Raw genomic sequence first — 15,690 nt, 5'->3', positions numbered from 1 at the left:
TTATGGAAAAGCTCTTGGTGTTCATTAATAATTATATTTATGTTTTCTGATTGAACTTTGTCGAAACATAATGCCCTTAGGAGTTTTACCATATTACTCCTTGTTATTCTATCTTAAATTTCAAGATTAAAAGCCTTTTTAATTACAAGAAAGCGTCGCTAGTCAGCGCCGTATGTTTACTTTAGTTTCACAGACAGTCGTGTTATTTATGTGGAATTTCATTCTTCATAATTATTTATTGTTTACTCGAATGGCATTTAAGTGCTTGTTCGCCTTGATTTGCCGTTTCCCTTGGCATCCATCCAGCATAATTATTGTCGACCCAATTATGACAGATTATTGAAGTCTTATTGATGCTGCCTTGAAAGTATCCTGGAATATTTGCTCTCGCTCTCTCTTTCTCTCTCTCCAGATTCGGTCGTTTCAATTACATGTGTGGGTAAATGTGTTCTGGCATGATGTTGCGTTGTCCTTTTATGTCATTTTGTTTTGTTTTTGATTGCCATGAAATATCCTTTGAATTTTTGTATTTCACGTGTACTCGACTCGTTATTCCATTTGCTTTTGTGTGTTTTGTACCATGCCCGTGTACTCACTCAACTTCCTACAATGCACGTGTCAAGTACAAACTGATGTAACTGATATGTTTATTCATTTGTATGACATGTTAACTTCGATGTATAAGTTTGTATGTTTACAAATATGTGTGTGTGAGTGTGTGTGTGTGTGCGCTTTTGATAACATATGAATTACAATGTATCACATGTTTTCTTTTCATACACATATCCATTGAAAGAATTTAGAAGGTTTTTCGCCACAAAGCTGGGTGTAGTCAGCTCAGAGTTCACAGTGAAACTCCATGTTAAAAACAATTGTGAAAACGAATTTCCTTGCTAGGAATTGAAAAGCGTGCCTATTGGAGCTGGGACGTGTTTCAGTATATGCCAACTTGTTTTTCCATTCATTGCCTATTCACTAATTAACAATTGTTTGCAAATATAACTGCTGCCTAGTTTATGTTCTCATGAAATCATTACACCGAGTACAAAACAAAACGACACTGTCGGTGTTCACATGTAAATAGCTTCTTTGCGCTGTTTAGAAACTACACGCAAACAAATAATTCGTTTCACATAAAGCACATTTTTCACAAGTAAGCATCTTTTGTAGAAAATGTTGCCATAAATTCATACAAGAAATTGTGAAAAATATAACTTTTTTTCCTGACAAGAAATTCTCGCTGTGTTTTCTTGTACCTGGTAGCCATTTGTCAATTACTCTAATGATTTTCTTCATTGGGTATATGATCTTCCAGATGGCAATACTAGGGTTCCGTCAATCGAAGACTGTGTCAATGGCAGCAGTGCCTCGCACTCGACTTCAAGGTTCATCTCAGGTATCCGTTCGGAAACCTCTTCCCTTCCTTTCAGGTTTCTATCGTCGTCTCGATTATACCGCGTTGGTATGAGCTGCTCCTATCCTCAATCCATTCTCCCGTCGCTTCTTATCTCTCTTCTCATGCGTCTAATAGCCGCGGTGGCTGCCTCAAACTTATTCTGTATGTCAATGGGTCGGATAGCTAGAATAGTCTCCAGTGCCCTAGTGGGCGTGGGTCTCATCGCTCCGCCTATGCCAAGACAACATATTCTCTGAACCTGAACCACTTCCAATTCAGTTTCCTGTCCAAGATCACACCTAAGTATTAGACCTTGTCAGATATCGAAATCGTCTTATTGAGGAAACGTGGTGCGTTAAATTGGCCCACCTTCATCTTTTTCGTGAACAGTCCTATTTCAGTCTTCTCTGGGTTAACATTGAGACCTCTGGGTCTAGCCCAGGCATATGCCATATGCAAGACCCTTTCGTCTCTTTCGGATTCTTGAGCCCTTTCGAGCCGCAATTTTTCCAGTGTTCTGTTACGACTTTCAACATCTGTACTAGGTATGGTCCATAACGGTCTATAACCTGGTAACCGATCTGCCAATTTGATTTCTTGACTCCTTACAAGCCGCAATTTTTATACGATTTGGCTGAAATTTTGCATGTAGTGTTTTGTTACGACTTCCAACAACTGTGCCATGTGCGGTCCAAAGTAGTCTATAACCAGATAAACTCCTATGTAAACCGGTCTCTCAATGGTCCTTGTTCGGTTCCTAGAAGCTTTAATTTTTTATATAGAATAAAATTATGCCTTTCAAATATATGTAGTTTGTATAAATTTTTAGCAGAGTGCATGTTGGTGGGTTCTCAAGATTCGGTCCGGACGAACTAAGTACGCTTTTACTTGTTTTATATTTTTGATTTTTACATTTTTGTCCACCGCGGCAACACTTAGCGCCGTTCGGACTCGGCTTTAAATAGGTGACCCCTTATAATTGAGCTTAAACTTGAATCGGACAGCACTCAATGATATGTGAGAAGTTTGTTTTGAGGTCATTTTTCATTATGCAAAATCAGCCAAAATTTTGGGTCTTTTTATACCCACCACCGAAGGATGGGGGTATATTCATTTTGTCATTCCGTTTGCAACACATCGAAATATCCATTTCCGACCCTATCAAGTATATATATTCTTGATCACCGTAAAAATCTAAGACGATCTAGCTAGGTCCGCCCGTCTGTCCGCCTGTCTGTTGAAATCACGCTACAGTCTTGAAAAATAGAGATATTGAGCTAAAACTTTGCACAGATTCTTTTTTTGTCCATAGGCAGGTTAAATTCGAAGATGGGCTATATTTTGAAATAGCCCCCATATAAACAGATTCGCCGATTTAGGGTCTAAGGCTCATAAAAGCCACTTCTATTATCCGATTTTGTTGAAATTTGGGACAGTGAGTTGTGTTAGGCCCTTCGACATCCATCTTCAATTTGACCCAGATCGGTCTAGATTTGGATATAGCTGCCATATAGACCGATTTCTCGGTTTAGGGTTCTGGGCCCATAAAAGGCGCATTTATTGACCGATGTCGCCAAAATTTGGGACAGTGAGTTGTGTTAGCCCCTTCAACATTTTTATACCCTCCACCATAGGATGGGGGTATACTTATTTCGTCATTCTGTTTGTAACACCTCGAAATATGCGTCTGAGACCCCATAAAGTATATATATTCTTGATCGTCATGTCATTTTAAGTCGATCTAGCCATGTCCGTCTGTCTGTCCGTCCGTCTGTCTAAAGCCTAATGCACGCTAACTTTCGAAGGAGTAAAGCTAGCCACTTGAAATTTTGCACAAATACTTTTTATTAGTGTAGGTCGATTGAGAATGTAAATGGACCAAATCGGTCCCTACTTTGATATAGCTGCCATATAAACCGATCTTGGGTCTTGACTTCTTGAACCGCTAGAGGGCGCAATTCTCGTCCGACTTAAATTTTGCACGTAGTGGTTTGGTATCACTTTCAACAACTGTGCTAAGTATGATTCAAGTCGGTTCATAATCTGGTATAGCTGTCATATAAACCGATCTTGGATCTTGACTTCTTGAGCCAATAGAGCGCGCAATTCTCATCGGATTTGGCTGGAATTTTGCATGAGGTGTTTTGTTATGACTTCCAATAACTGCGTACATAACCTCATATAGCTGCCATATAAACCGATCTGAGATCTTGACATCTTGAGCCTCTAGAGGACGCAATTCCCATCCGAATAAACTAAAATAATACACAATGACTACTACAATGTTCGGAATTCATTTATGGGCCGAATCGGGCTATAACTTGATATAGCTCCAATAGCATAACAGTTCTTATTCAAAATTCTTTGTTTGCCTAAAAAGAGATACCGCGCATAGAACTCGACGAATGCGATCCACGGTGGATGGTATATAAGATCTGGCCCGGCCGAACTTAGCACGCTCTTATTTGTTTTTCTCAATTTGGCCCAGATCGGTCCAGATTTGGATACAGCTGCCATATAGACCGATCTCTCGATATAATGTTTTGGGGCCATAAAAGGCGCATTTATTGTCCGATTTCGCCGAAATTTGGGCAGGGAGTTGCATTAGGCTCTTCAACAACTTTCTACAATTCGGTCCAGATTGGTCTGCAGATCGGTTCAGATATGGATATAGCTGCCATATAGGCTAATCTCTCGATTTAAGGTTTTGGACCCATAAAAGGCGCATATATAATCCCATTTCGCTGAAATTTGACATAGTGCCTTATGATAGGCTTTTCGACATCCGTGTCGTATATGGTTCAGATCGGTCTATATTTGGATATGACTATTAAAAAGACGAATATTTTATTCTACAAAATTGATCAATGACTTGTACTTATTAGACCAGTCATTATACTTGTCGAATTTGGCCCAAATCGGATCATATTTCAATAAAGCTGCTATGTGGGCATAAATTACATATTTTTCACCGGATTATGAGGAAAGGTGGTTTACATATATACCCGAGATGGTGGGTATCCAAAGTTCGGCCCGGCCGAACGTAACGCCTTTTTAGTTGTTCTCTTTACTATTTGTGGCCGTAGATGCAGCCACCGCAAACAGAGCAAGGATTGTTGCCAGCGTGTTATAAAGGGTGATTTTTTTGAGGTTAGGATTTTCATGCATTAGTATTTGACAGATCACGTGGGATTTCAGACATGGTGTCAAAGAGAAAGATGCTCAGTATGCTTTGACATTTCATCATGAATAGACTTACTAACGAGCAACGCTTGCAAATCATTGAATTTTATTACCAAAATCAGTGTTCGGTTCGAAATGTGTTCATTCACCGTAACGTTGCGTCCAACAGCATCTTTGAAAAAATACGGTCCAATGATTCCACCAGCGTACAAACCACACCAAACAGTGCATTTTTCGGGATGCATGGGCAGTTCTTGAACGGCTTCTGGTTGCTCTTCACTCCAAATGCGGCAATTTTGCTTATTTACGTAGCCATTCAACCAGAAATGAGCCTCATCGCTGAACGGTGAATGAACACATTTCGAACCGAACACTGATTTTGGTAATAAAATTCAATGATTTGCAAGCGTTGCTCGTTAGTAAGTCTATTCATGATGAAATGTCAAAGCATACTGAGCATCTTTCTCTTTGACACCATGTCTGAAATCCCACGTGATCTGTCAAATACTAATGCATGAAAATCCTAACCTCAAAAAAATCACCCTTTACTTGTCGAATTTGGCCCAAATCGGATCATATTTCAATAAAGCTGCTATGTGGGCATAAATTACATATTTTTCACCGGATTATGAGGAAAGGTGGTTTACATATATACCCGAGATGGTGGGTATCCAAAGTTCGGCCCGGCCGAACGTAACGCCTTTTTAGTTGTTCTCTTTACTATTTGTGGCCGTAGATGCAGCCACCGCAAACAGAGCAAGGATTGTTGCCAGCGTGTTATATGTGTTTTACGATTGGGAATACTAATGAGATCATTCCGTTTGGAACACCTCCAAATATTGATTGTCAGGACATTATAAGATAATCTACCCCATGTCCGTTCGTCCTTCTACCTCAATCAGGATAGCGGTTGAACAAATATATATATATATATATATATATACTAGCTGACTCGGGCCCGCTCCGCTGCGCCTTCTTTTACTTTATATGGAACAAAAGTTTCCTTGGAATATTTATTTTCGACAATTAAAGATCTTTTAGTGAAATACCATGCTACGAAAATAGTATATCGTGCTCTATTCTCATATATCTATATATCATTTATTTAATATACATCATTTACTTCTAATCTCATTTAAACTCCTTATTGCAAAAGTCCGGTTTGGGGTATTGGCCCTAAAAACTATGAATATTTAGCTCCACTCTCTTTAAGACCCAAATTGTTTTGGTGTGCAAATACGTCCTATTTGGGGTTTGTTATGGTGGTGGGACGTCCGCTAGACAGTTGGCCCCTAATGTTCATATCAGATACGTGGTCTACTCCCACATACCTTTAATTTGAGCCCCATATTTCCATAGTCGGCAAACATGACCGACTTGGAAGGTGTTTTGAGGGATGATATCGCCTTGAAAATATATATCGGATTCGTGTTCCATTTTAAAAACCCTCTTATTTGAGCCTGATATTGCAAAAGTCAGCAAATACTTACTATTTGGGTGGTGTTGTGGGGGTAATGTGGCCCCATAGACTCTTTTCCCAAATATTGATATCAAATTCATGCTTTACTCCCAAAGACCTTTCTTTTGAGCCCCATATTGCTATGGTCGTAAATTTGTCCTCTTTGGGGATGTTTTTGGTGAGAGGCGCCCCCTTCAGATATCAAAAAATGTAGTACCCTATTTTCACCACAGGATCATTATGCACCATCTGTGAAAATTTGAAGAAAATCGATTCAACCGTTTCTGAGTCTATAAGGAACACACAAACATACAAACAAACAAACACAAAATGATTTTTACATACAAGACTAGCTGACCCGGGCCCGCTCTGCTGCGCGTTCTTTTACCTTATATGGAACAAACGTTTCTTTCGAATATTTATTTTCGAAGATCTTTTAGTGAAATGCCATGGTAACTTGACTAAGAGTTTAACAATATAAGTGCCCTTATCTGAATCCCATATGATCTTTATTGGTCTACGTATTCAAGTTTGGATGTTCGGATGTAAGGTGTACGCCATTCTTAAAATACTTCTTTTCAGACCGATATTCCCATGATTTATGATTTAGTGGTGTTTTCGGGGGGAGAGGTGGTCCCCCAGATACTTGGCCCAGAAAAAATATCAACATCGTGCTCTTCTCACAAATATCATTTATTTAAACCCCATATTGTCATTTGCATAAGAAGAGTTTACTGGATGAGGCGTCAAAATAGGTTATCAAATTCGTTTTCTAATCGCAAATACCTTCCATTTGAGCCACATATTGGCATGGTCGAAAATTTTTTTCCCTTTGGGGGATTTTATATATAAGATTATACCTGAAATTATGCATATACACTTATAATTGATATGTGTAGATTGCTGTGGAATGCTTAAGGGCCATACCGGTTTAGATTTGGCTATGGTATGATATAATCGGGTCCCCGAATTGAATTTTTAAGACATTATAAGGCGCAATTTTTGCACCTTTGGGTTGAATTTTGGTATGATGAGTACGTTTATAACCTCGAAACACCCACAAATATCTACCCCACATAGGTCCATATGCGTTATTTACGCCGCCAAGATAAGAAAAGTTTCTCTCAAAAATCCATGTCCAAACTGAAACTTTAGTAGACGAAATGGGAGTGAGAGCAGAGACAACGGAGGACATGTTGAGGCTTTTGATGAAACCCCATTTTCCAAAGGATACGAAGGGACTCACGGAGACACCGGAATCTTGGAATAATGACGTTGACCGAAGGTTTATAATAACGGAATTTATGATGAAGGAATCCTTGAGTAGCTTCAAACCAATTAAGTCACCCGGACCTGATGGAGCATTTCCGGCGTTACTACAGTAAGAGGCAGACTATCTGGCGCCTCATCTGGCCAAAATTTTCACAGCGTGCCCAGAACTTGAATATACTCCGAAAGCCTGGCAGGAGGCAAGGATGGTGTTTATACCCTAGCCCGACTCCAAAGGCCTACAGACTCATAAGCCTTACGTTCTTTCTACTCAAAACCATGGAACGTATTGTCAACACCATGATAAAGAGTAGGATATCCAGCGAACTGCTCAAATACAAACAGCATGTCTATGCCAAGGGAAGGTCGGTGGAGACTGCACTGCACGAGGTTGTGTATAAAATAGAAGAATCCTTCGATGCCAAAACGTACACACTGGCGGTATGCATTGACATCGAGGGGCCTTTTAACAATGTGCGGACCGACACATTGATCCAATCCTTAGACCAGTACCGGGTGGATCCGGTCCTTACAGACTGGATAAACCATATGCTAAGGAACAGTTGGATAAATTGTGTGCCCCATGGCGTAAATATAAGGCAGAAAGTGGCACTGGGCCACAGGGGGCATTTTATCGCCACTCCTATGGGTGACCACCATAATCCCTCCTCAGTCCCCCCGTTTGCTACGCAGACGATGTCATACTACTTCTAAGAGGTAAGGATCCAAACGAGCTATGCAGAAGGGCCGAAAGGGTCTTGCATATGGCATATGACTGGGCTAGACCCAGACGTCTCAATGTTAACCCAGAGAAAACTGAAACGTGCCTGTTCACGAGGAAGACGAAGGTGGGCCAATTTAACGCACCACGTTTCCTCAATAAGGCGATTTCGATATCTGACAAGGTCAAATACTTAGGTGTGATCTTGGACAGGAAACTGAATTGAAAGTGTCACATTCAGGAACGTACTGAGAAGGCTCACAGATGTTGGGCACTATTAGACGGGCGGTAGGCTCCAAATGTGGCCTGAATTCGAGGATAGTCCACTGGCTCTACAGGAGCGTGATTAGACCAATACTTACTTACGCCTCAGTAGTTTGGTGGACTGCTATGGAGAAAAAGTGCAACATAAGGACCATACAATAGGTTCAGAGAACATGTTGTCCTGGCATAGGCGGAGCGATGAGGACCACGCCCACTAGGGCACTGGAGACTATTCTAGGTATCCGACCCATTAACATACAGATTAAGTGTGAGGCAGCCGCTGCAGCTATGAGACTTAAGGCGATGGGAGAATGGATTGGGGATGGGAGCAGCTCATACCATCGCGGTATAATCGAGGCGACGATAGGAAAGAAAGGGAAGAGGTTTCCGATCGGATACCTGAGATGAACCTTGAAGTCGAGTGTGAGGCACTGCTGCCATCGGCACAGTCTTGGATTGACGGAACCCTAGTATTGCCATCTGGAAGATCATGTTACACGGATGGATCAAAGCTAGAGGACAGAGTAGGCCTGGGGGTTTACATTGAGAACCCAGGGATTGAGATCTGTTTTAGACTGATTGACCATAATACCAGAACGGTAAGGTCACGAACAGTCTTGCAGGTGTGAGAAGGAGATTAACGCCTTCTCTGAGAATGGGAAAATCCGCATCGTTTGGGTGCGGGGCCATAACGGAGTAATGGGGGAGTGAAAGGGCAGATGATTTGTCGGTGAAGGCCATAGGACTGCCATCAATAAACATGGTTAACCCGAAGCCTTTCGGGTCACCCCAGTCCGAGTTAAGGGAGTGGGCGACGTATGCGCATGCAACATTGTGGAACAGCGAAACTGTCGGTAGTACGGCGAACATCCTATGGGGGGATCCAGATCGTGAGAAGACGAGGTTATTACTGAAAGGAAGCAAGAAGGAGGTCAGTATAGCTATTGGTATCATAACGGGACACATAGGACTACGAGCTTATTTATGTAAAATCGGTGCGGCAAGGACCACAAATACTTTAAATTACTCCAAGCATAAACTGAGTTAATATGTGTACGCAAAAGATGCAATCCATGGATGCAGAATCCATGGTGATGGGCACCGACCGAACTTTGTACGTTTTTTGCTTGTTTCCCATGCGTTTTTATTAAATTGCGAAATTATTAATTTGTCTCAACTTATTCATACATACAATAATTAAATTCCGAAAATATTTCATGATTATTGAGTCTCAGTAAAACTCGCAATGATGAAAATGAAAATTTTATTATGTACGAACGCCAGTTTGTTGGTAAATGCAACTGAAATAAATAACAATGGACCTTATGACGTTGCAGCTCAATCAATCATCAGGTTATGCTGTTGCATCCGCCATTGTGTGTTTTTGTTGTTTTTCTTTGTTTTCGCATTGGTTTTAATTATGGACAAAAATGTGACTGATTTTCGCTCGAAGGCAACGCTGTCACTACCTACTATCTGCATGAAAATATATCGAATTTCATTTTAACCAATGCATGCGTATTGTGATTATGGCTATTGATTTCTCCCTTCCGTCACTATTCGATGTCGTTTCAGCATTCCATGTTGTATTTCTTTCATCATTACGAGCTGCCCGTGATCATGCAACAGGCCCAGGTACTCATATTAACGCGTAATCAAAACGATGGTGGCGGTGGCGGAAATGTGGTTGCCGGCAATGGACAACAACAGCAACCACAACAACAGCAGGGACAAAACCGCGCTGCTGCTGGCGGGGGTGGTGGTGGTGTTGGTGTTGGAGGTGGTGTTCAGCCGGGACAACAGCAACGACAAGCGGGTACCTTTGTGGCAAATCGCATTTTCCGTTTGGTGCCATTGCCCCAGCATCAGCAGCACCTGCAGGGGGGACAGCAGCAGGGCCATGGTGGCCAGGGCTTACAAGTGCAACCGCAACAGCTGCCATTCGTTGGTGGTTTGCTACAACATTATGCAGGACAAAATGTTGGCGGAGCTCTGGGCATGATAAGGCGGGCGCTGTTTGCGAGAGGCTGGCGCCAGCCTCCCATACATGTGCGTATACAGACAACCGGCAACTTGCAACGCATCAATTTGGGTTCCATACAAATAAACCCCGAGAATTTGGCACGTGTTCCCGGTACACCATCGCCATCGCCGTCGTCAACGACGACGATGACATCGGCCCCATCCACAGCCAATAATGCATCCTCATCGACCACCGCAACCGCAGATGGCGGTGGCGGCAGTGATAGTGCTCGTGGTGGCGTTGGCGATGCCAGTAGCTGTAGTTCCACTACGAATCGCATGGACAACACAGCTAATACGATAGTTGTCACGGGCTCAGATAGCCGCAGTGCGTCAGCTCCCTTAAGTAGTGATAGTTTCTCAACATCAACAGCATCATCCTCACCATCAACAGCTGTTCCCACGGTTTCGCCAGCAGTTACGGATTCCTCCAAAGGAGATTCCCTAGTAGAGAGTGGTAAGTATGGCTAGAATGACCATCATCACTTGCTTGCTTCGACAATTGGTGTGTGAGTGTGTGTGTGCACACAATCTGTTGTTGGTATTAGCCCTGTGGCTAATGCAAATCAAAAGGTTGTGTTCAGATGCTGGCAATTTTAAGCCGCACCATGATGCTTCTGGATTAAAAGGGGTGATTTGTCCAAGCAGGTTAATTAAGTTATTCCATTAGCAATAATGGAACTGGGTTTTGTTGTTTTTTCCCCTGAATTACATTTCCTTTTTCTTTGGCAAGACATGGTGGTGATAAGAAGCAAGCAAGTGGGCTAGAGATTAAATGAACCTTCATTCATCCTTTTGTGTTTTGTCTCTCAATTTTTCAGAAACTGAAGTAAATGCCGTTAAGGATTGCATCAAAAGCGAACAAACAGTTGACGACGAAACCCCCAGCCCACTATAGGCAATGGAAGAAGCTATCTAACACCCACACACACCTACATTAAACACCTTAACTTAACTTATGCATAAATTTTATACAGATTTCTATGAAGTTTTCTGAAATGGAGACGACGAAGTGGCCTCAGCAGCATCACCAGCAGCAGCAACTGCCGCAGCAGTGGCAACAGTAGCAGCAGATTTATAGCAAAACCAAACGACAAAATTTTGCTCCAATATGAAAGACTTATTAGAACATGGAATGTTTTCATACATTTTTTTAACCTCCTATCCCCCGCTACCGCCCCCTCCCTCTCTCTCGCTCTGCACTGAGAGAAATTTCGTTTGTTTTAGTTTTTTTTTTTTATTTATTTTTAGTGTTCCCTCGAAATGGAATATTCCCTTACGTTTGGCATTGTAAAATTATTTTTATTTTTAATTCGCAAAAATAAAACATACCCTAAGCGATTGTAATTTACTCGATCTCAAACGAGGTGAATTTATCACGAAAAATTTATTGAAAACCAAATGTTGTTTTGCCTTTTCCTATGTTTTCTTCATGCTTTGGGTAAGTAGTATATGCCCCTCACCACTACTGTAGCAAAGGGGAATTGTAACTTAGTGCATTTGCTTGTAACATCTAGAAGCCCATTTGCTGGAGGACCGACGGAGCGAGACGGCTACACACACACTCTGATGAAGAAAATCAGCAGGGCAAGATTCTCATTGCCTTAATTGAGAGGCCATTGACCACCCGGAACAAAATTTCTGCACTGAACCATATCAACCATATCATTTTATCGCTACTCCCATGGTTGATCACCATAAATAACCTATTACCAATGCTATCTGAGGAGGGATGTAGACGGGCCTTAGATCCCCAACGATGGAGAATAAGTGCAAGGTAAGAATAATACAACAGGTTCAGACAACATGTTGTCTTGACATATACAGGGCGATGAGGGCCACACCCGCAGGACGTACATATTCAGCCCGATTCTGGGAATAAACTGCCAATTCATTTATTTCTCGAATAAAGTCCTCTTATTGTGATTGAATGTGGAGAGGAAAAATTTGAGAGAGGGAATTTCGAATTTTCGAATAAAACAGCTGTTTTGCTCAGCTGTTTTATTTTAGCTAAAAACATCAGCAAGAGATGTCAAATGGATCATGGTGCTTTACAACCATTCCAAAGCACACATCTGAATTTGATCAGGCTGCTTTACAACTTACTCTAGTTGGAAACGTTGTAAAGCACCATGCTCCATTTGACATCTCTTGCTGATGATTTTTCTTGGTCGAAAATGAAATAGCGATACAGGAAACGATTTCATTTTCGAACAAGAAAAATCATTAGCAGGAGATGTCAAATGGATCATGGTGCCTTACAACTATTCCAACTAGAGTAAGTTGTAAAGCAGCCTGTTCAAATTCAGATACATATGTGCTTAACAACTTACGCTAGTTGGAATGGTTGTAAAGCATTTAGCATTTAGTTGAAGGGCACAATTTTATTCTACATACGAAACTTCTGCCAAATCAGCAAAAATTGAAGCTTCTAGCATTCGAACAAGGATAATCGAGAGACCGCTTTACATGGAAGCTATATCAGGTTATGGACTGTTTTGCACCGTATTTGGCACAGTTGATGGAAGCCATAACAGAACACCGTATGCAAAATTTCAGCCAAATCGGATAAAAATTGGGGCTTGTAAGGACTCAAGAAGTCAAATCGTGAGATCGGTTTATATGGAAGTTATATCAGGTTATAGACCGATTTGGACCATACTTGCCACAGTTGTTGGAAGTCTTAACAGAACACTACATGCAAAATTTCAATCAAACAAAAATTGCGGCTTCCAGGGGCTCAAGAAATCAAATCGGGAGATCGGTTTATATGGGAGCCATATCTAAATCTGAACCGATATGGCCCATTTGCAATCCCTAATGACCTACATAAATATTAGGTTAGGTTAGATTGAATGGGTCGCCCACCAAAGGTGAGTTCACTCGGAGGCCAGTTTGGCCCATTGTGGTACCCTAGAGAGAGAAAGGGAAGAAAAAGGAGAAATGTGAGACCTCGTACCAGAGGTTATACACGAATAAAAAGAAAAAGATAAAGGACAGGAGGAGTGGAGAAAACCCGAGCGGGGAGGTGAAGAATCGCCCTTCGCTACTCAAGCAAGGACCTACCCACGCCGGAGCCTGTGTCACCCCCAATAAGAACCATCCTGTTCCCTCAACAAATCTCAGGAGAGATACCAGAGGTACGTTCGCAAGTTCACCCAGATCACAGAAGAAACGCTTCCCAGAAAGGAAAGCCTAAGTCTCTGCAGACTCGGACAGGAACACATCAAGTGTTCAATAGTCTCTTCCTCATCCTTATCGAGGCAACTCCTACAGAAGTCATTGTGCGGTATCCCCATGCGGCCTATTTCCGGTTATGACCCCTGTCAAAGTACTCATCGACCACTTATCGAAAGCCAGCAATTCCCTCGTCCTCCACCGGTCGATGACCGCCCATAGCGCCTTCGCAGTCCGGCAACCATCCACCGTGTCCCACCTAGCCACCGACGCCGCCCTGGCCTTCCCCTCTACTGTGTTCAGTAGCTCGACAAATGGCATGTAGGCAAGACCGATGACTGGTCCGTCCGGGCAGACGAACCCCTCCTGGCGCACTCGTACGCCCTCTCATTCGCTGCAATCCCCTCATGCCCAGGAACCCATGTCAGCGTCACATCGTGAGCCCGGATCCTATCCTGGGATTCCAAACAGTCCGCCACGCATCTCGACCTCACCATCCTCGACCCCAAGACCTTGAGCGCCACCACATAAATTCTGAGTTTCGGGGGCGGTAGGCCACTTGCCAGAATTTCTCTTGCGGCTACTGCAATGGTACAGACCTCTGCCTGAAAGACCTTGCACTCGTCCGGCAGTCTCAGAGACATACTGATATTGAGATCCATCCATCTTGGAGCCTACACAGATGGTCTCATCCTCCTCAAGTACACCATCCGCCCTCCATTCGTCCCTCTCAGAAAAACGAATCGCGAATGACCTGGTGCCAGGTAGTAGTCTCAGTCTACCCTCCATCCATTCATAACATCCAGAATCGAACTGTGGCCTCAACCATCCTCCTTCAGCATGCCGAGCTCTCTCAGCATCGCCTCCAAGCCTGCCTGCGGTGCGGATCTCAGCGCCCCTGTGATCCCGACGCAGGCCAGTCTCTTGACCTTCTCGAACTCTTTCGCACGCGTCCTCTTCCCTACGGCGTCCCACCATACCAGTGCTCCATAACCCACTACTGGTCTCACGATGGCCGTATACATCCAAAAAATCATCTTGGGAGTCAGGAATAAAACATCAATATTAAGTATCTGTGCAAATTTCAAGGCGCTAGCTTTACGCGTTCGAACGCTATCGTGATTTCGACAGAAGGACGGACGGAGTTATGGACTCACTGATACAAAATTGAATTTTAATGGCCTATTTTAGTTCCAAAGTTCGCAAATGATTTAGATAAGGAATTATACGCGTTGGCATTATTATTTTAGTAAGTGTATAATATTAAATAGCTTAGCATACTTTTAGGATAATATTATAATATACGGTGCGACCGAATATGTCATTTATTAGGAAGCACCTACGATAGTAATTACAATTGTCAAAGAAATTAGGCGGGGGAAAAGTTGAATTCTCAGTCATTTATACAATGAATGCACAAATAACACAGACACAGTGAACCAAACGGCAAAAAGTAAAATTACTCACAATACTGTCGAGCTATTGATATAAGAAAGGGATGATATTTTAGCTATTAACTTTTTTTTCAACACTGGTTTCAACAACTGACTCACATTTCTTGTTTTGTTTCACTGTCAAACATCGGTTTATGGGCTGGTGGCATCATTGGGCCGTACTTTTTCAAAGATGATGCAAATCGTAACGTAACTGTGAATGGTGGGTGCTACCGTGAGATGATATCCAACTTTTTTTTAGCCAAAAATGCAAGAGCTTGACTTGCTTGACATGTGGTTTCAACAAGACGGCGCCACATGCCCCACAGCACGCGTTACAATAGACTTATTGAACATTTTATTTCACGTTCTGGACCGGTCAATTGGTCGCCTAGATCGTGTGATTTAACGCCTTTAGACTATTTTTGTGAGATTATGTTAAAGTTCGTGTCTATACAGACAAACCAGCTTCAATTGACGCATTGGACGACAACATAGCATTTATTCGTGAGATATCGGCCGAAATGTTGGAAAGGTTATGCCAAAATTGGACTAAGCGGATGGGCCATTTGAGGAGCTGTAACGGTCAACATTTGCATGAAATGTCCTTCAAACATTAAATTATATGAACCGTACTATCGATTCAAATAAACATTTCATTTTTTTTTTCTAAATTTTGTGTTTTTTTTTTTTTTTTTTTTTGAAAAACTTTCCTATCGCTCTTAAAACACGCAAGTACCAAAATTCATTTATTCTTTTTTCTATT

At 42.1% G+C, this 15,690-nt stretch overlaps 1 protein-coding gene across 1 annotated transcript in view; it reads left to right on the top strand.

The window, feature by feature from the left end:
• Nucleotides 1–11,716, top strand: part of LOC106085270 (membralin) — a gene marked incomplete at its 5' end in the record, with an annotated part of 98,270 nt that extends 86,554 nt beyond the window's left edge. Inside the window, 2 exon segments of the mRNA XM_059370047.1 lie at nucleotides 9,868–10,771; nucleotides 11,136–11,716. Coding sequence (XP_059226030.1) covers nucleotides 9,868–10,771; nucleotides 11,136–11,212 — 981 coding nt within the window.
• Nucleotides 11,717–15,690: the final 3,974 nt, after the last annotated feature.

This window comes from Stomoxys calcitrans, chromosome 5 (genome assembly GCF_963082655.1).
Source record: "Stomoxys calcitrans chromosome 5, idStoCalc2.1, whole genome shotgun sequence".
Classification (NCBI taxonomy): Eukaryota; Metazoa; Arthropoda; class Insecta; order Diptera; family Muscidae; genus Stomoxys; species Stomoxys calcitrans.
Note: the sequence above shows the minus strand (reverse complement) of the source record. Positions and strands in the feature narration are given on the sequence as shown.